General features: G+C 36.5%; 1 protein-coding gene across 9 annotated transcripts in view; it reads right to left on the bottom strand.

Moving 5' to 3' along the window:
- Positions 1-24,372, bottom strand: part of PKP4 (plakophilin 4) — a 145,408-nt gene that overhangs the window by 26,189 nt on the left and 94,847 nt on the right. For 6 of the 9 annotated variants that reach the window (XM_081948598.1, XM_081948590.1, XM_081948595.1 and 3 more), the window contains 7 exons: positions 21,051-21,182; positions 20,749-20,939; positions 18,651-19,206; positions 11,625-11,816; positions 10,143-10,359; positions 8,537-8,669; positions 6,080-6,293 (listed from right to left, as the gene is read on the bottom strand). In XM_081948598.1, coding sequence (XP_081804724.1) covers positions 6,080-6,293; positions 8,537-8,669; positions 10,143-10,359; positions 11,625-11,816; positions 18,651-19,206; positions 20,749-20,907 — 1,471 coding nt within the window. In that variant the 5' untranslated portion in view covers positions 20,908-20,939; positions 21,051-21,182. The remainder of the gene's footprint in view (positions 1-6,079; positions 6,294-8,536; positions 8,670-10,142; positions 10,360-11,624; positions 11,817-18,650; positions 19,207-20,748; positions 20,940-21,050; positions 21,183-24,372) is intronic. The other 3 variants (XM_081948594.1, XM_081948596.1, XM_081948593.1) reach the window with 3 other exon arrangements.

The following is a 24,372-nucleotide window of genomic DNA, read 5'->3' as shown; positions in this document are numbered from 1 at the left end:
TCACAATGTACCATAGTTTTTGGATTATAAGATGCACCTTTCCTATCCCACCCACCCTAAAAGTGGATGAAAATTTAGGTGTGTCTTATCGACCGAATACTAACGTTTTGGGCCTCCCAAACCCTTTGCATGTCATTTTCGCCCTCCCTGGCCCCCCAGAAGCACTTTGCAGGCCAAAAACGGGCACGCTTTTGGCAAAAACGGGCCACGTGGACACTACAGAGTGCTTCTGAGGGCTTGGGAGGGCAAAAACGCAATGCGCTAAGGGCTTGGGAGCCCCAAAATGGGCCTGTTTTTGGCAAAAACGCGCCTTGTGGAGCACTGCAGACTGCTTCTGGAGGCTGGGGAGGGCAAAAATTCGACACATGGCCAAAAACTATTTTTTTCTTGTTTTCCTCCTGTAAGTTTAGGTACATCTTATAGGCCTGTGCGTCTTATAGTCCGAAAAATACAGTATTTTCCCCCCTTAAATTGTTCTGTAAAGGTAAATTTTCCAATGTCTGGAACTTCTGAGCAGCCTCTTCTTAACAAATATTCTGTTAGTATATGGATACCTAAGAAGGAATGTATAATTCCAACATTTCTCATTTTATGGTTTCTTCTCCATTGTCAACAGATCCCAAGTCAATGTTAGGGTAGCAAAAATAGGATGCTGTCTATCAAATTGGCTGTCAGCTTTTCTTCCCAGAATCCTTTGTGTAACCAAATTTTGGAGAGATTTTCTCCATTAATATTCCCAACCAAATAATACTTCCACTACTCCACTAATACTCCCAACCTTTGTCATAATTCATCACTCTATAGAATTGTTTTTATTTTATAATATTTATTAATTTTATAGGTATAATTATTCAACCATTTTTGACTTCTTGGTATAAACAGGAATGCTACAAATAAAATCTGAACTAAACAAATCCCTAAATGTTGTCTTGACAGTGCTATTTAAAACAACTTCTCCAATATTTGAAATGGGGTAATACAGTCTCTCCAGAATTTGAAAAATTGGAAGAATTTTGAGAACGCAGTTGATTTTGTTACAGTTTATCTCTTTCATTATAATTTCATTTCATAACATCCAATAAACCAGTAGGCATCTTCTGTAAAGAAACTATAGTGAAGTGTTAATTTTTATAGAATATAGCAATACTACTTAGACTTAGATACCGTTTCACAGTGCTTTACAGCCCTCCCTAAGCATTTACAGAGCCAGCCTATTGCCCCCAACAATCTGGGTCCCCATTTTATTGACCTTGGAAGGATGGAAGGCTGAATCAATCTTGAGCCGGGGAGACTCAAACTGCCGAACTGTAGGCAGCCAGCAGAAGTAGTCTGCAGTACTGCATTCTAACCACTGCACCACCACAGTTCAAAATATGATTTCCATTCTTTTACCAATTCAAACATGTTAGGCAACATGTTGTGTGAATATGTAAAATTTGTTTCCCTTCTCTCTTCCTTCCCTTGTACTTATTACAGGTAGTCCTCGACTTACAACTGTTCATTTAGTATCCAAACTTCCAATGGCACTGAAAAAAGTGACTTACAATTAGTTTTTGCACTTACAATCATTTCACCATCCCCTTGGTCACATGATCAAAATTCAGGTGCTTGGCCACTGATTCATACTTGTGATGGTTGCAGTGTCCTGGAGGGGTAGGGGTCACTTGAACTCTTTTTGTGACCTTCTGACAAGAAAAGTCAATGGGGAAGCCAGATTCATTTAACAACTTGTTACTAACTTAACAACTGCAGCGATTCATTTAACAAAAGTGGCAAGAAACATCGTAAAATGGGGCAAAATTCACTTAACTGTCTTGCTTAGTAACAAAAAATTTTGGGCTCAAGTTTGGTCTTAGGTCAAGGACTAGGCTTTATAGTTATGGAAAAGGCAAAAGATTTACAGGCCCAATAAAATGACATTTGCATAATAGTTATACATATAGTCCTTTTTTAAGGACAGCTGGCTTCTAACAAGCAGAGTCAACAGACAAGCCAGCAATAAAATAGTAAGTCACAGTCACATCTTTTTTAATGACTGCAGATGATTTGCTTAAGACTCATTGGGGAAGTAAGGTTAGAATTCTGTCATGGTCATATGATGACTTACTTAATGACCATGCTGCTTAGTGACAGAATTGCTAGCCCCAATTGTGGTAGTTAAGCAAGGGCTACCTGTAATAGACAATTGGAGGAGAAAGTCTTTATTTACAAAGATTTGGGGCAATTATTCAACATACATGATGGGCTGCAAACAGGACTATGCTTCATTAAATTTGACATGGTTTAGTTGCAACTAATTACTGACATGCTTGCATTAATATCTCAGAGGAAATGGAAAGTGCTATTTTTCATACTCAGTGCTAAATACGACTGATGAGTAATGGCACCACAATAAACGTTTGTCCAGGCGCCCCCTTATTCTTTTCTCGAGGCAACTAATCTAACTTTGCACTGTAAAAATATTCATAAATATTCTAAAAAGAAAATATAGGAAAAGACACGTGCTGCCTGAATCACTTCTAAAATGACTAAAATCTTCCTACTTTAATCACAGTTGGCTCCAAAATATTCTATATCATTTCTGGCCACAGTTTTGATTCAGCTTTAAATTGTATGATTTATATTCCCTTATTCTTTAAACAGTAGGATGATAATTCTGTGCTTCAGTTATTACAAACAGTCCCTAACCTCTGGCAAAGATACCTGAGAGAGAAAGGAGAATAAATGAAATTTCAATGAGAATTCTAATAAAAATGGGGAAATGTCTTAAGATCAGTTTCAATGTCATCACAAAATTTATCATTTTAAAACCAAATTTAAATATAAAGTGTAAAGAACACATTTAAATAAATATTCATGTATTCTTGCTTGCACCTGCAGGTGTAACACACCAGGAAATCCTGTTTTAATTTGAAATTATGCTCTTCTGTTAATTTGCATGTGCAGAGTCAAACTCACAGTGTAAGTATAATACCAAGTAGATAAGATTCCCCACATCGAACAGTACTGTTTTATTTTTAACCCGAGCCTAACATTAAACTTAAATCAGACTAGTCTGAGGTCAGCATCTATGATTATTAGTTGTCATTTTCCGGCTGCTGTGCTGAACTATTTTCCATCCGGCAGTGCAATTTATTGGAGGTTTGCATCTGACGTTTATGTGCAGGGCAAGCTGTCGTAGGCATTCGTGCAGAAAGAATAAGTTGTTCCTTGGTGGAGGTTTGCCTACATGCAAATTTCTGCCATTTGCGTGCTTATTGAAGCATAAAACATCCATATGTGGCTCCATCAAAAGAGAATGTACGTAGCTCAGGATTGAACTTTGGAGTCCTTAGTGCTCTCTGAGCTTTGCAGATGTTTCGTTACCTGACTAGATAACTTCATTAGGTAACAAAATTAACAGTACTTTGAAAGCCTGAAAGTAAGATTCTTCTGCTGTCACTGTGTGCGCTTGCATGCACGGAACTATCCCCCCTTGCCACCAACCCCTCTTGGGGGGGGGGGGGGTCCACAAAGCCAGAAAGGTTGAGGAACTTTGCTCTAGGCAGCATTTTTTCTTCTCATCCATCAAGATCTTTCCCACATGGCAGTATATTATCCAACTAAGTATCATCATTCACGAAAAACACGAATACTAGAGTTTGAGAGAATCACGGCAATACTAGAGATAATTTTATGAATATTGCATTGAATATTATGTAAAATATTACGCATACCTTCTGGCTGTGCAATGGAATATTCAGAATCTTTGGCATTAATGCATGATCCATGACATGGATGGAAAATGCACTTTGGCCAAAATTGGCACCTGTTATATACTAAATTGCCAGTGGGACTAGTAGTTTAATAACATCATGCTATTTATGTACTCTTTTAATTTAATCAAATTATCATCAAAGTAGTTAGTATAAGCAACAGTTGAATAATATCCTGAATGAAATGACAAAGAAAGAATATTTGTACAATATCCAGTAAGGGGGGGGGGGGGATAAGTACAGGTAGAACTTGACTTATGACCGTAATTGAATCCAGAATTATGCTCATATGTTGTGTTGGTCTCCATGTGAAAGTGCTAGATTTTACGACCTTTCTTGCGACAGTTGTTAAGTGATCCCAAGGTTGTTAAATGAACACCACAGTGTTTAAGCAAACCCGTTTAAGCCAATGAATGTTTGTTGTGTGAAATGGAAAAAAAAACCCGTTTCTGGCAAAAATGTTGCAAATTGTGGTTATGTGACACTTAAGACACTGCAAATGGCTGTAAAAGCAGGCCAATTGTCAAATGTCCAAAATGCAAACGCATGACTGCATGTGAGGGGAACTGATTGTCATAACTTTGAAATTGGGCCATAAGTAGCTCTAAGAAGATGTGTCGCAACTTTGCAAGAGAAGGACCCCCTGCAGCACTATAGCCTTCAGTTGCAATATTGTTGTTCAGGGGACAATAGTATTTCCCCATCTTTTCTTCTGACTCCTGAGGTATACCAGGATTGGCAAAGTTTGTCACTAGAATTCCAAATTTCTCTTTTTTCAAATTATTGGAGCTGCCAAAAATAGCTGTTGTAATATTATTCTCTATTGTAAGCAATTATATTATGATTTTTGTTTCTGAGTTTTGGAATGGAGAAATGCAGGAAATAGTTATCAACTCACTGTATGTGAATATTCAGAGTGAATGACTAAGCAGTGATAGAACAATTTTCTAGGAAGATTGAAGGTTTCAGGTTAAGTAGGTTAGAAGCACCAGATTTAGGGAAATAGGTTAGATGCAGCAGATTTACTGAACTAAAAGTTGTCTACAGAGAAATGGCGAACAGAGATATTTTTCAAGGATATAGGGGAGCGAAGAAAAAAAGTCTATGTTCTCTCTCTCTTCTTTAATTTACTCCATGTATTGCAGATTTCCTTGTTCTTTACAACTTGCAAAAACAACATTCCAGAAGTTCAATTTGGCTAATGCTTAATGCATGCGTCACACTCTGTAAAGCAGAGTGAAATCTGTGAATATTTTCTAACACTGTGAATAATTTTCTAAAACTGCAATCAGCCACGTATACTCATTCACGTGTGTCAGAAGTTAAGATTTCTGAATTTGAAAGGGATTATTTTAAAATGAATAGTTCCAGTGTTTAGGAGCACAAACTATTATAAGATAGAAACTCCCTAGCTTTCCAGTACTTGAATTTAAAATAAGATATGGAGGAAGTGATTCTGCCCACAGATTTTAGATTCAGCTGGTGTAAATAAGTGTTACAACATTGTGTTCTCACAGAATATATTTCCCAAATTAGGAGATCAGTCCTCCCTATTGACATTTGCGAATACCACCGGATTTCAGCTACCCAAGGATTAAAAATATATTTAAACAAGCTTGGATTAGTAGAATAGGAGAACAGAATTATAATGATTGCAGAAAATACACAGCACATTTCTTAGTCTGAACACACAATGAAATCATATAGATATACTAAACATCTCACACTGTTTAAACAATTTCTAGAGAAAATATAGGCTTTTAGGCAATATTTTAAAATGTTACCTGAGTTATCAATATAACATTATAGAAGAGATTATTTGTAGTTCAGGATTGAACTGTGGGGTCTGAGCTTGGTGGTTTTCTTATAGACATTTTATTACCGAAATAGGTAACATCATCAGTGCTGCTGAGCACAATGATATCTAATTTGGTAATGAAGTGTCTGAAGAAAACCATCAAGCTCAGAGAGCACCAAAGATCCCAAAATACAATCTTATGCATATCCAACCAGAGGTAAGGCTTACTCACATATAAATGTCATAAACTGTTTTGGATAGCAGTTATACTCAGATCTTTGCAAAAGAACATGCTGGCCAGAACTGATAAGGAAATGATAGGAGCTGATATTCAAAACATCTGGAGGAAATCAGGTCATTTAACTCTGGTATAGGTCTCAGTGAACCAAACAGACATGGCTTAGAACTATGATAAGTATTTTCCCCCAAATAAATCATAACTATTTCAAAGGAAGGCTTTTTTTTGCACATATATATTCATTGCACCTGACTATACATCATTTATTTCCTATCTATTAAAAATTACCTGTGACAAGTTCTCTTACTTCTGCATCAATTGACTTTCTTAGCAACCGTAAAAGTGCAGCTATTCCACCAACATTTTTCATTGCTATCTTATTTTCATCTGTAGATTTCCCAAATACCAAGTTCCGCAGTGCCCCACAAGCATTCTTCTGAACTTCAAGAACTCTGTGGTCTAACAGGTCAACCAAGTGCTTGATTCCTCCTAACCTGCACACCTATAAATTATATTGAATAAAGGATTCAGTGAATATGTGAAGTTGAAATTCTGAAAAAATACATTTTTTTCTCACACAAGTTGCACAGACCAAATTTACTTGTCTGCCTATTTAATATTTGGCATTTCTGAGGCATATACAGCATGTCTAATTTATTGAAATATAGTGCTGTGTATAGTGTATTATTTATCCCTCCCCCATTTTCAGTTAAAGGGAATGTTCTTACACCAATAAACTATTAAATTAAAACATGAATTACCGTATTTTTCGGAGTATAAGACGCACCAAGGTTTTGAAGAGGCAAATTTTTTAAAAAAGTAGGTAGGTAGGCAGAGGGATAGAGAGGGAGAGAAAGAAAGAGAAATACGGTAGATAGGTAGGTAGATAGAGTAGTTAGGTAGGTAGGTAGAGGGATAGAGAGAAATACAGTAGGTAGGTAGGGAGAGAGAGAGAGTAGGTAGGTAGGCAGGTAGGTAGATAGAGGGATAGCGAGAGAGAAAGAAATATAGTAGGTAGGTAGGGAGAGAGAGAGTAGGTAGGTAGGTAGATGTTTCCAGGTGTATTTATCCATGTGCTGGAGAAGGAAATAGCCGACAAACCTTAAGACTTTGTTTCTGCTGGCACAGAACTTGATCAATGTAATTCTCGTCAGTTAAAGAGCTTTCCAAAAGAGGGGGGGGGGGAGTTTTTTGCACTCTGCAAACCTCTGAAAAACAGCCCATTTTTCATGAAAACGGGCCCTTTTTTTCAAATAAAAGGCATGGATAGTCTTGGGGGGGCTTGCAGAGTGCTCCTGGGAGGGGGGGCAAAAAGAGCAAAAAATGGCTCATTTTTCGCGAAAACGGGCCTGTTTTTTGTCAAAAAATTGCTTGCATAGCCTTATGGAGGCTTAGAGTGCTGCTGGGGGGGGGGAGAGAGAAAAAACGACCTGTTTTTTGGTCATTTCTGCCCTCCCCAGCCCCCAGGAGCTCTCTGAAAGCCTTCATAAGGCTATGCACAGCCACTTTGTTTCAGGAGGCAAAAAATACTCTATTCGATGTATAAGACGCACCCAGATTTTCAGCCTCTTTTTGGTGGAAAAAAGGTGCATCTTATAATCCGAAAAATACGGTACACATATTTTAATAAAACCGATTAACAGTAATTTCATAAACATGCTTGGCTGCATCACAACTGTTTAGAGACACACTTTTCTCAATCTTAAAATTTTTCATATGATTATAAAAATAATATTCCCAATCCATGGCCACACAAATATTTGGCTGTTCTGACTGCAGATGATGGAAGCTGTAGTGTAACACTTCTAAAAGACAACAAGTTGAAGAAAGCTTTTAGGGAAAATTATTTTTTTCAAGTATCTTTATATTAACGAAGGGAACTGCAACATACACCCTTTGAAGTTTGTGGTTTGAGATATCCATAAAAGAGGCATTAATCTGAATTTTAATCCCTATATAGTATATACATATAGTGTCTTGTTTTTATATGAAATATCACCTGCTAGTGGTTTATAAATATATGAATATAAACGTGGCTTTTTCAAATGTTCCAAGCTCAAAGCAAAGGACATTATGTATGGGAGTTTTGTTTTAAGATTGGAATCAAATACAGAGTTTTATTCCCAAAAATCAGCTGCTTCTAATGTTTCCATTCCAGATGTTTCAAGTGCTGTCTGCTGTTCTGAATTTTGTGATTAGGATTCACAATACTTCCTTATATAAATACTGTATTGGGAACAGGAGAGAAGTGTCCAGAGAGATGGATTTCTTCAATGTTTAAGAGGTGGCAAATAATACTGGAAAGCATACTTTCAGTAATTCAAACACTATTCTTTGTACTATTATTTTCCCCTTCATATATTCATACATTTTACTAAAAACTTCATAAATATTCATACACTTGTTTTACAAAGCTACACTGAGAGAGAAAATTGAGATTTTAAAAATCTCTCCATTAGCCTTATATGTAAATATTTAGAAAATGTTCCACTAAAGTCGCTAGGGTTGGCTTCTAAATATATCAGCCAAATATTATAATGCTAATGAGGGAAATAACTAATTACACAATGGTTTTCTGGTGACCATAATAAAGCTTAAAAGCATGGCTGCATTTCCATTACAGGGTTTCTCAATTCATAGAGTTTACGGTGTCTAACCTGATGAGTATTTCAACGTTAAGCCCTATGTTCTAATAGTTATGAAATATCCTTCACTAGCAGTTGTTCAGTAAGACCTGTTCCATACCTCAGTTTTTATTTTATTATCTCCAAAGCACAGGTGCTGTAGGTAGGCTGCAGCGTTGGCCTGAACTGATGGGAACTGGTGCTGAAGCATATGAATAACTTCTGGCAACTCTGGATCCCGCCATGCAAATTCTCTTCAGTAGATAAGAAAATTCAAAGGAAAGAGTGAATGTATTGTTATTTTATGAGATTTATTAATTAGCCCCTAAGAAAGGTGGGTTTGGGGATGTGTGTCATGTAACATTTGTATCCAACAATAGTTTGAATATTTGGATATCAGTAACTAAACTTACAATAATACAATATAATAGTAGAGTTGGAAGGGACCTTGGAGGTCTTCTAGTCCAACCCCCTACCTAGGCAGGAAACCCTATACCGTTTCAGACAGATGGCTATCCAACATCTTCTTAAAGACTTCCAGTGTTGGGGCATTCACAACATCTGGAGGCAAGCTGTTCCACTGATTAATTGTTCTAACTGTCAGGAAACTTCTTCTCAGTTCTAAGTTGCTTCTCTCCTTGATTAGTTTCCACCCATTGCTTCGTGTTCTACCCTCAGGTGCCTTGGAGAATAGTTTGACTCCCTCTTCTTTGTGGCAACCCCTGAGATATTGGAACACTGCTATCATGTCTCCCCTAGTCCTTCTTTCTCTTAAGCTAAACATACCCAGTTCCTGCAACCGTTCTTCATATGTTTTAGTCTCCAGTCCCCTAATCATCTTTGTTGCTCTTCTCTGCACTCTTTCTAGAGTCTCCACATCTTTTCTACATCTTGGTGACCAAAACTGAATGCAGTATTCCAAGTGTGACCTTACCAAGGCATTATAAAGTGGTATTAACACTTCACGTGATCTTGATTCTATCCCTCTATTTATGCAGCCTAGAATTGTGTTGGCTTTTTGGGCAGCTGCTGCACACTGCTGGCTCATATTTAAATGGTTGTCCACTAGGACTCCAAGATCCCTTTCACAGTTACTACTACTGAGCAAGGTATCATCTATACTGTACCTGTGCATTCCGCTTTTGTTGCCTAAATGTAGAACCTTACTTTTTTCACCATTGAATTTCATTTTATTAGATAGTGCCCAATGTTCAAGTTTGTCAAGATCCTTCTGCATCTTAAGCCTATCTTCTGGAGTGTTAGCTATTCCTGCCAGCTTGGTGTCATCTGCAAATTTGATGAGTTCCCCATTTATTCCCTCATCCAAATCATTGATGAAGATGTTGAAGAGTACTGGGCCTAAAACAGAGCCTTGGGGTACTCCACTGCATACTTCCCTCCATGTAGATGCAGTTCCATTGAGGACTACACGTTGAGTGCGGTTGGTCAGCCAGTTACGAATCCATCTGGTGGTGATGCTGTCTAACCCACATTCTTCTACTTTATCTAGTAGTAGGTTATGGTCTACCTTATCAAATGCCTTACTGAAGTCCAAGTAAACTATATCGATGGCATTCCTCTGGTCCACTAATTTTGGTCCACTAACTTAACTAAATTAAATCAGGTGTGAAGAACTAAAAATGAAATTGAAGGACTCACTTAAGGATTTATTTTTATTATTTTAGTGCTAATTGCATGAAATTAATTAAAGTATCATTTATACTTGCCTGGGATCTTTCTGGATGCTGTCTATGGATGGAGATCTTGTTGTTCCCTCATCAGCAGGGACTGCATGTTGCATCCTGTTATAATTCGATTCAGACATCCGATAATGAAGTGACCTATAGGGTTCTGCGTAGGAAACTGTTGTGTTCAGCGCATAATTATTTCTTTGGTATGTAAGAGTGCTACGCTGACTAGATGATCTTTGTAGATTTCCAACACCTGGTATACCAAATAATTATGAGAATACTCCCCTGTTCAATTAACAAACATACCGTATATATAGATACTGACATATATGCTTTGTCATTGCCTTCCTCTTAATTCCTTTTCAAGAATGTTAAAATTATCTTGAATGCTTCTCTCTCTATTGGTTTGTGAAGAATGAAGCTAAGCAGAAGATAGCTGTGACCCTAAAATATGTTGAAATCTTCCTGCATCAGACTAATGCAGTCTTTCTCAACTTCAGCAACTTCAAAACTTCCAGAATTCCCTTAGCCCGCATGCTGGAGGGTAGGGAGAGGAGGGATTCTGGGAGTTGAAGACTACACATCTTAAAGCTGCTGAAGCTAAGAAACACTGGATTAATGGCTCCTAGGTTCATCATTATTTTCTCTGCTGAGCCAATCAAATGCTTATGAGCAATAAACCTATCCCAGTACTGCTCTCATTAAATATATTTGGAAATAAGCATTGATCAATACTCTTAAGGTTTACTACTAAATAAATATCAATAGTATTGTTCACACAGTGGAGGAGGGCTTATGTGAGAGACAAATTCCACAATGCCTTTTCTCATATTGCTTGTCATAGATCTACAATCCTCAAGATTTTTATGGGATTCAAAGGAGAGAAATAGTTGAGGTACTTCCTTCTGTGCATTTCCTTAAGATATGTTATTTTAGGATGCAAAGTACAATGTTTGTGTAAAAAAATATTCTGAAGTTTAATTTCAGTACTGATCGACTTTTTAATCTCTTACACTTTATCTTCCAAATGGGTTAGTCATAAAGGTGATAAATAGAGCTAAATCCAAATTTAGCCCTTCTTTGAAGTTAATCAACTGAAATTAATGGAATATAAATTAGCCATGACAAAAACTGGATTTGGTCTGCAATAAATAATGCATTTAGTTAATGACTTGTTTAGAACTAGAATAAATTAGGCCTACAGTAATACTTTCCTACATTTTCCTCCCTGCAAATCACAACATCTGCTCCAAATTTGCTTTGCTTTGGTTTTTTAAAAAGCAAAATACTATTTTTTTTCAACAGTGTTTAATGTTTACATTGTTTTATACTTTTTATCAAAACGTAGGGATATTGTTTCAACCTCAATAGTTGCCTTGAGCAAATTATCACTAAATCAGCCTACTTTATCCTATATTTCTGGATGAAAGGTGGAATGTAAATCTAACCATAACAATAAGAATATAATTTTGGTATAAATGTTTTAGGACAAAAGAGAAATAACAACTTCAAACTTACCTGAGCCAGTTCGATATAATGCAGTTTGGGATCCTTGGGGTACATCACCTGTTCCATGGCTTGGACTGTGGTACACTGGACTATAATAAGGTCTACCTTCATAAATGGGAGTGATATGTAAATCAGGAGATACATTAGAACGTAACTCCTGTCCAAGTTGACTATGTTGACTAGCATATGAACTCCTTAAGCCTACAAAAGAATAAAACATAAAAAGTAATAAATGGCAATTACCATGTATGATGATTACCATGACTAATCTTTTTTCTTCCTCCAGGTTTTTTTCAGTACTTGGGGAAAAAACCAAAACCACAAGAAAAGTTCACAGCCCCCAAAGAGGAAACACTGAAGTAAGTAGGAAATAATTTAAGCTAAATAAATTAATATTTATTCAGACTTAAGAGACTTTTGGAATGAATTGGCATCCTTGTTATTTACTGCCCTTTATTGCTCCTAAAAAATTCACTAATTACTAACTCACTTCTTTCTGAATGGACTACCCAATTTTCTTAATCAGTTTTCCCACATGATTTAGGAGCTTATTTTTCTCTTTTGGTATTCTTGTTTTCATTTGGATCTAAAGTGAAAATTTCAGATTCTCTCCTGGTACTTTTTCTTATTTATAAGTCATATGATTTTAATGCTTGTTTAATCTTCATCCTCAATACTCAATCTCACTGTTATCCAGATCTGTGTTCATTGTTCAAGTTGACAGGGAAATAAAATATGTGAAAATTGATGTACTGTAGTGCTATTATAGTTAATGATATTTTGTTTATTACTTGGTATATTGCCTTAGGTTTGGAAAGCAATCCCTTCCTTAAGTGATCATTCCAACATAAATCAAAAGTTGTCCAGTAGCCATATATGAAGCAGTACAAATAAACTGGCCAAACTAGGAAGTGAATCACATTTACTTCATTTCCATTTCTCTGATTTGTGGATATTTGCTTTTTGATCCTTTAAACCAGTGAATCTTTCTTCACATTCTGACTATGTCAGCTTCACTGTGTCAGAAGGTTCCATGAAAAATGTGTCCTTACACCTGCAACCTTTCTTTTGAAGTGCTTGCCAGCAATATTTAACATTTAAGCACTGTAAGAACCAGAACATCTTGGATTTTGGAGGACATGGCTGTTGTTGCTGTTATTGAGAAATAAGAGTTTCTTCACGCCTCAGAAGTCTCCTGACCTCCCCCACCTCCCAGTTTTGGTGGGGCTGCCTGGCCAAGCTTGTTAACATATAATGCAACCTGATGTAGTGTTCCAATAGATTGACTGAAATAAGAATAAAGTAAGTGAGAATTTGGAAACATATAGTAGCTATACATTTGGTACATAATGAACCATTCCCAACAAACTGTAAGTTATTTTTAAATTATTTTTTCCTAGATCCATATGGAATTGTACAATTGAGACTGTTAAACATTTAAATTTACAGTGCATATAAGAGGCTGTGTTTATTTTACATCTGACAACACAATTCTATTCTTCAAACAGATTAAAAAACAGTTTTGCAATTTTAATATTTGCTTATTTATCTATTATATTTGTACACACATGCACCCTTTCCATCTCAGTTAAGTTATTGTGGACGGTTTACAAATATGTGGTTTAAAAGATACCTGAAGATAATTTATCTCATAAAGCCATTGTGAATGGTTGTTAAAGAGTTCTGAAATAAAATGCCATCAATATTAACATGGCAAACAACTTTTTTTTCCTATTATCTAAATGAAATAGCAAATCACCTAAGGACATTTTTGGAAGTCTAAATGAGAATGATAGATTCAAAATGAGATAGATAAAGCAAAGGTATTGAAAAAGGGAGAATGATCGCAGAGGTTCTTGTGCCTACTCTTAAAAATCAGATTGGTTTCTTGAGGTACAAATAACCAACCAGAGATACTGTCTATTGGATGTTAAAAGATTTTCCAAAATCAGTTAGTAAGTGCTTTCTATTAGAGAGGTTAATGCCTGCAATGTATAGTAACCTGGGTAACTTTGTTCTGTAGAAATTATTTAAATTATTTCTATTCTGATAATCAGGGTTGATGATTATTAACTTGGAAAGCTTTCAAAGGAGAAATTCATGGAAGGCAGACCCTTTGAGGCTTATTAGTTTGAACATTTAATATTACTTTTATGCTGGAGCAGCATGCCTCCAACTACCAGCAAGAGAGCATCAAGGCTCCATCTGCCTGTGAGCACACTGGAAGCATGTGGTTGAGCATTTCAAGAAAATAAAATGTTCGATTAAGATTGGCTTTGGTCTGATTTAGCAAAGTCATTCTTATTTTCTTATATCAGACTTGTACTTTGGGATTGCTCCATTAGAAAACATAATTGATTATGATACCAACGTATTTGCTTGTGGAACATCACTAATTATTACATACCACCTTTTCAGCATCTTTTCAGTTAAATTAGCATCTAAAAAACAACTGTCACTTCCAGAGAGGAAACATCCTTAACCAATACTATATAGAGAATAGTGTTATTTCTACATAAAAAGAAATCCTATTATAATATAAGCATTTTTATATTTTGAAATATGTACTTGCTAGCTATCTTTAACAACAAAATGGATGATCACTTTCCCCCCTTTTGCTTCTTTCTCACTTCTTTTGCTAAGCTATAATCTGCTACAACAGAAAAATAGAAGGCCATATAAAGTCATATTCTTAATCATTTGGAGATTTATTCTTTATGTTTCAAATTTAATAAAAATAAAAATGCTTCAAGTATTACACAAAGAGAATCAGAAAACACATATTGTAATGAATCAAAGAGTGAATAAGGATTTTGAGAAATTCAAGTATATAAAACTTTGTCCACAAGCCACTATTATGGTAGGGCAATATTTTTTTCTTCTGGGAAGAACACAAAGCATGTGCAGGAAATATGAAATAATGTAGGGCATGCTGTCGCAGGCATTCATGCAGGAAGAAAAGTTGTTCTTTGGTGGAAGTGTGTTTGCAGGAAAAAATTTTCCTATGTCAGGCCTGGAAGTCATCTTTTGCATTGGGCCTTCTGGCCTGCCACATTCAATGCTATGGGAAAATGGGAGGGGGGTTATATGGAGCATGGGAAATATATAGTCAAAATAACATTCCTTTCTCAGAGAGTCAAGGATATCTTGCCCTGCACTGAAGGGGTATGGCTGGGAGGAATCTCCAGTTGGGATGGTGCCTGATTGGGCCATGTGATGGACAGGTGGGTGCTGGGCAGGGACTTGGACTTTCGTTTGGGTGGGGAAAACGTGGAAGCTTTAAGATTCGGGGTTTCCCAGATGTGCCAATATGACATCTCTAATAAAGTGGAATTTTGAGGAACTTCAAGCCTCAGAGTTCTCTTTCGTTGGGGGTGTTACTTGGAACCCTGACATCATATTTGTGTGCTGTCTGTAGATGACACCTTCACCATAATAATAAAAAAGGATCAATTAGAGAACACCCATAGAACCAGCAACAACATTTTTAAAGGAATCCAATTTACTAGAGAAGAAGAAAACAACTCATTATCCTTCCTGCACATCCTGATCAGCAGAGACCACAATGGCAAACTCAAAACACAAAAGTCTACAGAAAAATCACCCATACTAACCAGGTGCTCCACTACCAGCCACAACCCAACCTCCCAGAAGAGAAGCAGCATAATGACTTTATTTAAATGTCCCAAACACACTGCAGCAACCCGGAACAGCAGAAAAAGAAAACAGAGCATCTATACAACACATTCCAACAAATGGATATCCGTGCAAATTTATCAAAAAGTCCCTGACCATTCAATCCAATATAGCACAACCAACATAAACCCTAAAAAGAATTACACTGTCATACATCAATGATATCTCTCAGAAATCTTCAACAGACTCCTACAACCACATGGAATCAGCATATCAAACAAGCCAACTAAAGTCCTTCAAAACATGCTAAGCAGACCAAAAGACCCAACAACCCCACAAAAAAACCGCAGGAGTCATCTACTATTGATGTAGGAACTGCAACAACCACTATGTAGGACAAACAGGCAGAAGACTGGCAGAACACACCCACAAACATCAACTACCAGTCAGAAGACATGATGAAAATTCCTTAATTTCCCAACATACAGGTAGTTTTAACCATAGTTTCAACTGGGAAAATATGACCATCCTAGACCAGGCCAAGTCCAAAAATACCTAAGTGTCTCAATTATCCAGGTCATGGTTGTCTCAAAGGTGCTTGGCTATTTTTGTTCCAAAGGTGCTTTTTCCAAGAGGAAACTGGACTTTCTGTTTTCCTTTGAAGATTATTCACTTCTCATCCAAGAAGATTCTTCTTCAGCTCTGAAGAAGTTTCTTGAATGAGAAGGGAAACGTCTTCAAAAAACCTCAAGAAAGTTCAGTTGCCTCTTGGAAAAAGCACCTTTGGAACAATAATAGCCAAGCACCTTTCCACCAGCAATCAACATCTAGATCAGCATAGATTAACTCCAAGGTTAACATCAGACCAACAATCAAGTAAATAAAACACCAATCAAGAAACTGCCAAAGAGCCAACAGTAAACAGCTCAACCAAAGAATCTCTAAGACCATCCCCTCCCCTAACGACTTTGACGGGGCAAGCCACCAGAATATAAACTGACAGCAAACTTCATTCCTTACTAGCACTGATGATGTTACCTAGTTTGGGTAATGAAATGCCTGCAAGAAAACAAACAAGCTCAGAGAGCACGAAGGACTCCTCATACCAACTTATGTTCCAGATATATACTAGACCAGTATTTCTTAAAATGTGCTCCTAGGACTCCTAGAAATTCCCCAAGATCCTCTCAGAAATCCACAAAATCAAAATTATCTGCCAGCCTGTGTTAAAAAACAATATATTAAAATCACATAAGACAATTGTGCACCCAAAGTAGTTCAGATAAGGGAATAAAATATGTTAATTTTATGATACTTTTATCTCATTTGAGATTTACGTCATTTGTGTAATGATGTCATTATGTAAATGACATGAATTGATGTGAATTACATCATTTCCTTAACAATATCATTATGCAAATGATACAAATTATTGTAAATTATATAATTTGTGATTTGACAGACATTTGGAAGTAACAGATGCTGTCTCCCCACAACTGGTCTGTTAAATCATGTTTCGATGAAACATTAATTTGTATTAGGACTGTATTTCAGAATTTCAGCTGTCTTATATGAAATAACTATAAACAAATTTATGCAGATGGATATTTATTTTAATTTATTATTTATTTTAGTGGGCTTATATGCTGTTCCAATTACAACTGATTCTGGGAAGCTTGCATATTCTGTAAAATAAGGAAAGAATATATAGAAAATGAAGCAAATAATAAATAGATCACAGTTCTGTGGATATCATACTTCGAAAGAGATTAATTAAACCAGTATTTTCTTTAAAACATCCTGAGTTTTCTTGTTTTGGACAAAATGAGCATGATGCAGCCAAAATAAAGGACTTAAAACACTCGTGTATATTTGAAATTTGCTGAATCAAGCACAAAGTATCAACTTTTCAGAATCTCTTATAAGATAAATTTAAGCAACTTTTCGCAGCTGCCATATTTTATTTCTTAACACATCCTGTAAAATGTATCCATGCTAGTTTTATCTGTTTTGAAAAATATCACTGTATAAAAATGGGATAATTTCATAACAGGTTTCTAATGAAAGCATTTTAAATTGAAACATTAAAATATTTTTATGCTGAAATTATACTAATGATTGCGAGCCAGCAAAAGGATAGGATTTTCTAAATAAACAAATGCACTCTTTTTAAAATATAGCTAACAAAAAATATAAGATCCTTCCATTCCCCACCATCCAGTCAGAGCTGAAGAAGCTTCTTGAATGAGAAGCAAAACTTCTTCAAAGAAAAACAAGAAAGTATAGTTGCCTCTTGAAAAAGCAGCTTTGGGACAACCATGACCTGAATGACTGGGCATCTCCATAGACATTTAACAAAGAATATAGTTACCTGTAAGGTAATGCTGGTATCAACATTATTGGGTTTTCATGCCAGATGAAGACTTGGTTTCTTTTTAACTCTTGGATTTGACAATTCATGTCATGTTTCACCAGGCCTTTGTCTTTTAAATGCCCCTACACACACTTGTTCATTATAGTTTTATATTGTAATCTAAAGTAATTGATTGTTGATTTTACCCAGTGCAACTCCTTTTTCTCTTTTTAAAAGGATTGCAATTTGCTATGTGAACCAATAGATTGTGGGTGAACTATAAATATTCCAAACAAATAATTAAATATGTTGGCTACTAACAATATAATTATCAACTGTAAAAGTAATGTTTCAATAGCTTCTTATTTGCTAAAGTTTTACCCCCTGAAAAAGTAGCTTGTGCTTTTCTAATTCTAGAGATACTTGTATAACCCTATGGCCAAATAATGAAAATTTCATCAAAATGTTCTTAGAAAAAAATATGAAAACATTTTCTCCCATTGAATTGATTCAGACTTGAAAAAATAGCAGAAAAGTTTTTTGGAGCATAGTATTAACAATTTAATTATTAGGCAAGATAAATGCAAACTATAGAACAATATTACACTGTACTCCCCCCCTCCATTTCTAAAAAAGGTTAAGAGGACACTCTATAATGTGATTTATCAACTTTTAGACCAACTTAGACAATGTAATTTATTTTTACCATTTGTTATTGAGTTAGAGCATAATCATTTGTGCAATGCAACCAAATGCATATATGTGAGTTCTGACATATATTTACAGCACAGAAATATTAGTACGTGTGTGTTTTGTTTAGATTTCGTAATTCTTTCTCAGCTTGAAATTTAGTTCTGATTTAGAAAAGCTAATAATATGCAACCACACTAACCAATTATTATTTTTGAATGAATCAATGCCTTTCTTTAAAAAAAATCCAGTTTCAGAAAAATAATTGCAATCATTGTTTCTGATAATTCCATTTGTCATTAATGTAACATACAACTGCGCAAAATTTTAAGTTGTGTCTTTACCTTTTTACTAACCTGTAAGGCTGTCAGGACGAGGTGGGACCATTCTTTCATAGATATCATACTGCTGTGCATATTGCTCAATGTCATGAAGTGTCTGTTGCAATGATGTCCCCAAATGTTGTGGAACAGCAGTCATCCCAGAACGCTTTGGTGATGAAGATCCAACTTGAGTTAAGGGTGGAGAGGCTACTCTTGTCTGCGTATCATTTATTGTGAGAGGTGAACCAACTCTGACTGAAGGCTGGTATTGAGGAGTTCCTCCATTGGGGTTGGTTGATTGCCTAGATGTTATTGAACCAATTTGGCGCACTGCTACTGGTGAGGCAGGCCTCTGTGTAGTAAATGGAGATGCTGCTCTTTGAACAGGTAATGTTGAGAAAACATTAGAGCTGACAGACCGTGACTCAGTAATAGATGGCGAACCATAGCCACTTCCTAAAGAAGTTCTGAGGGATCCCCTTGAAGGGGAAACTCCTGTGGTGGTTACATATGAGGGAGATTGGGCCCTTGATGGAACAGAACTTACACGTCTCATGGCTCTGTTGGTGGAAGCTATGTTTGGTGCTGTCTATTAAAAAGGAGAAAAATAACGATATCAACAAAATAAATTTAAGTGTAAAGAATAAGTGAAAACCTCATAAACAGATCTGGGATTAGGCCCTATCAGATGCACTGGAAAGTACTTCTGAATAGGACTGAACTCTCAATTTCTCCCAATGAAAAGTAAAAATACTTTGGTTACACTGAACCTAAAATATTGTTGAACCATTTTATTCATTACAGCATCCATCAAGAATGCATTGTTAGAGAACACTGAACATTTTCTACTAAATAGAAAAAATAAAAATTAAATAGAAAAATATTTTTCAGGTTTCCTTGAGAGAGGCTATAAAGATAGTAACCCTGTAAAGTGATTATGTAATTATAACATAATTTTGTATAACTGCATCTTTAGCTTAACAGTCATTTTTTCATTACGAATATAGGCTCAGATTTACAAAGATGACCTATCTCATACAAACCACAGTTATTGCAATTTGTAACAGTAAACAATGTTTTTGTTGTGTTTATATGTATTTTTGTGGAATAGCTATGATAATATTGTGTTGTTTCATTGTTTTTTATTTCTATAAATATTATATGATTTTTAAATAATCTGTAGACAATTATGGCTGAAGACAATTATATTAATATTTGGTAAATATTATTTATTTATACTACATATATATCATGTTATAATTTTGTGGACTTTTCTCAAATGTACGTCTATACGCACACTTTTAAAAAATCACTTTTGTAGGCAGCTTTTTAATTGGTGTGATATTTTTTTTTTTAATGAGCAATACATTAACTGAGCAAATGTTGTAAATGTTAAAAACATTGGGCACCTTATATGGGTGGAACAGTACCCAGGAACAGAACATATTCGTCCTATAACCTGCCCATTCGCCACATCTGCTCAAAAGAGTTGGAAGCCTTTTCCGAGCAGATTTGGAGGAAAATGACGATTGGAGGAGGGATGCTGTCAAGAAAGAAAATCCCATGGTACTAGAAACAATTGCTCCCTAGGTTGAAAGAAATCAATATCATAATAGCAGACCACTATTACATAACTTAGGGCAGTGATGGTGAACCTTTTTGGCACTGAGTACTGAAAAGAGAGCACGGGCGTGCTCATCTGGGACACAACCCTGAAGGAGCTGCCCAGAGGGCATGTGCGTGCTGGAAAATGAATTTCAGGTTTCCAGTGTACGCCAGCCAGCTAGCCTTCTGGTTACTAGCATGAATGCGCAGGCAACGATCAACTGACCAGCACGCATGCTCATGCTGGAAAATGGAAGACCAGCTCTTCCAGTTTCCAGCATTGCCGCCTGCACAAAGGCCAGCTAATCGTCGTGCGTGACGGAAACCCGGAAAAGGAACGGGCGACGTTGCGCATGCCAGGTGACATGGCTCTGCATGCCACTTTGGGCAAGCATGCCATAGGTTCGCCATCATGGACCTAGGGCCTTTTCTTACAAAATACAAACCTATCTCCTGTATAACGACAAAGCATAACTATTTGCAAATGATCAGCTAATGGAATACTGAATGAAAATAGGCGCTGTACCTGTACCAAAGCTTGTCCTTCAGCACGTGAACTTCGCACTAAATGGTTATTATTTGCTCCTGCAAAAGAATGCTGCTGTCTGCTCTCTCCTTTTCCTGGGTTCTGGCTGTTATGAAAACTGCCTACTTCCTGGTACCCACTGTCAGAATATGAATTCATCTGTGTTGAACTTCTAGAGTTACCAACTGATCCTGCAGAAATAAATCATTACAAGACTGACATTATTATAAGTTACAGCCAAAAAAAAAAAAAAGGCTCCCGAATTGAAAAACTCCACATGATTTAAAATTTATATAACAGACCCTCACTTTCATGAAGCGATGTCTGCTCTGGAGAGTAAAGATTTCCTTGTTCAGGCTCCGTTCCAACATGATATGAAGTGATAGGAACACTCTCAGATGTTCTGAGCTTATTTACACCTGTGTTTGGAAATTCTGAAAGCAGAGTTTTGTTAAGTCAATAAAAACAGCTTATGCATACCTTTCTGTACACTCATGACTTTATTCTACATAACATTATCAACAAAGATAAAGTGGTACGGCATATTGTCCATATGAAAAGATAAGCACACGATAGCAATAATTTTCTATTCAACATTTGTATCTGAAAAATGCCCTGTTTCTGCAGATGGTATTTTTTTCTGAGCTGCAAAAAGATGAAATCATACATTTTCCATGTAGGGAAATTAGAAAACATTAACTGAAGTAACTGTCAGCTATTCTGGTACCCCTAGAATGCAAACTGCAGCCTATCTCAAAATGGCAGCAGAGTGTTCATATATTCTACCGTGTTTTCCCTGAAAATAAGACAGGGTTCTTATTTCCTTTTGACCACTGAAATAAGCACTTGATCTTATTTTTGAGGAGGTCTTATTATTTTTGAAGTGCAGGAGGCGGTGAGCATAGTCACCTTGTGGCTGCTGCTGTTTTGCAATATTTTCAGGGAGGGCTTATTTTCGGGGAAGGCTTATTTTAGCACATGCGCTCAAAAGCCTGATTCGGCTTATTATCCAGAGAGATCTTATTTTCAGGGAAACAGGGTAGTGGTCATCTGAATTTTTATACAAGTAGTTCACAACTTACAACGATTTCTTTAGCCACCATTTGAAGTTATGATAGTGCTAAATTACTGACTTGTGGCTGCTCTTCGTATTTACAACTATTGTAGCTACTCTGCAGTCATGTGATCAAAAATTTGGATGCTTAATAACTACCACAGTTGCTTGGTCCCAGGTCATATGATTGCCAATTACAACCTTTCTTGGGGGCTTCCAACAAGCAAAGTCAATGAGGGAAGCCACTTAACCAATGTGTGATTCACTTAGTGACATGGCAAAAAGGCCATACAGTTAGGCATGATTCACTTAGCAACTGCTTCATTTCCTGACAGACGTTCTGGTCCCAATTGTGGCTGTAAGCCGAGGACTTCCTGTAGTCTAGCTCTATTAGCCTCAATCATTTCTTTTTATATTTCTTGGTTGGTGCTAAAAGAAATTTGAGGATTTTCTGACTCGGGATTTGTTCATGTCCATCGATGGATCCTTTCTGGTTTCAACTTGTTATATATGTCACATCCTGCCAGCTGATGGCTAACAGAAGTAAAAAACCACAGAGGACATACACCAGGGCTATCAAACTCCCAGCCTGCAGGCCGAATGTGTCATGCACTGGCCATACTCACACCCTGTTTAGCAAACTCCCAATACGTCAGGTGATGCTACCGGGACGACGTGAGTTTGATGCCCCTGGTATACACTGTAAAAATCACCAGACACAGGGTGATGGTTGAAGTTCTGTAAAATCTCCTTGGCATATGACCACGGGATATGACACAATGTAACATCCGTACCTCTTTTTTTTTCCTAAGAGCTTAAGGAAAAAACTATATATGCCATTCTGATAGATTAGATATCTCATCAGTTTATTTCTCCAAACAATTCTGTGACATTGAAGGAAGAATATGTGATGCTGTAGCTGGCAACTTTCAATATATCTTAAATGAAGTGCAGTTAAGGCATTTGCACCAGAAGGCATTAAAAAAAAACAGAATGAAGCATCTGTGAATCAGAGTTTTAGAATCAACCTTTGCTTTGTTACTTATTTAGATAATGTTTCCTTAAATTCACAGCTTCAAACAATTAACAGTAAGCAGTAAGCAGCTCAGGCACTTAGTTCATAGAAAAGAAAATATGCTTGTGGGGTCAGCTCACTTATATGAAGGAAGCATTAGTAGAGTTATGGTCTTGACTTAAAATATCCACTTAAAATGAAATAGGCAATGGCTTACGATTTAGCCTTATTGATACATTTATTTGAATTACAATCTAGAGAACAAAGAAGGTAATAGAAACAATTCAGAAAAATGAAATGATGTTTGTCCTGCAAACCTCAATCAGAAGGAGTTGTCTGGACCATTGACTGCTTGGTAACAACGTGATGATATTCATGATTATACACAATTCCTTTATGTCAAATAAACTTTCGGGCTAAATTAATTTTTGTATGACAGGGAAGTATTTATTAGATTAACTTAGCTATGTCACATGCTTCATTCCCTACTAACTAAAGGAGCAGTATTCTTTTGGCACATTTTGGCCAATATGCCATAATAGCAACCAAAGCCAAGTTTGTATCCCCAAATGCAATCATTCTATGCATGCTAGAATCACTAATCTAGTGACGACCTTACAAGCCAATATACAATTGGCTATGTCCTTATCACTTTAAAAGTGCATGCAATATATGAGACACAGGCAAAATGCTACATGGAAGTAGACCTTGGCTGAACCAGAAGAAACTTAAAGTGAATTTGGATGCCAGTGGGAGGGCAGGGGAGGGGAGACTACAAGTGTAGTCCTTGCTTACTTATTGCAATTGGGACCAGAAGACTGTTGCTAAGTGGTGCAGTTGTTAAGTAAAATATCAAGTGATCGCACCGACTTACAACATCAGTTCTGTCTGTGGTTGTTAAGTGAATCGCCTGCAATCATTGAGTATGACATCATATTACCATGATTTATGACTTCCTGCTAGCTTCCCCATTGATTTAGTTTGCCAAAAGCTGCCTGGGAAAATTGCAAATGCTGATCATGTGACCACAGGATACTGTGACCAGTGTAAAAGTGTGCCAAGCAATGAAATCATGATCACATGACTGCAGAAACACTGCAACAGCTACAAATTTGAGGAACAGCCATAAGTTAATTTTCAATACCATTATAACTTTGAAAGGTTAGCAAATGAGTGGTTAGTAAACAAGGACTACACCTTGTTTACACTATACCAGAGTTTTTATGTGAAAACAAGAAAGCGATTGGGTCAAGAATGATGCTGAATGAATGCAGAGTGAATATGAAAGATGAGTAATATAAAACAAGTTTATCAGATGGTTTGGTCACATACATTAAGTGAATGAGGACTGAAATATATTTTAAAAAGTATATGAATGGCTTCACGTTTTTTTGGTTTAATATTTCTTATTCCTTTTCTACGCTTTGCATAATGTTGCTTAACCAGAAAGGGAAGCTATGTCATATGTCACGATTAGATTTTAGAGTGGTCCTCTGTGTTGGGGTGGGGGTAGGAAACCAGCCAAAGAAAATGAAAGCATCACGAAGGAAAAAGG

Source organism: Natrix helvetica (assembly GCF_964273705.1).
Source record: "Natrix helvetica genome assembly, chromosome: 1".
NCBI lineage: Eukaryota > Metazoa > Chordata > Lepidosauria > Squamata > Natricidae > Natrix > Natrix helvetica.
The sequence above is the reverse complement of the archived record's forward strand: the minus strand, read 5'-3'. Positions and strand labels throughout refer to the sequence as shown.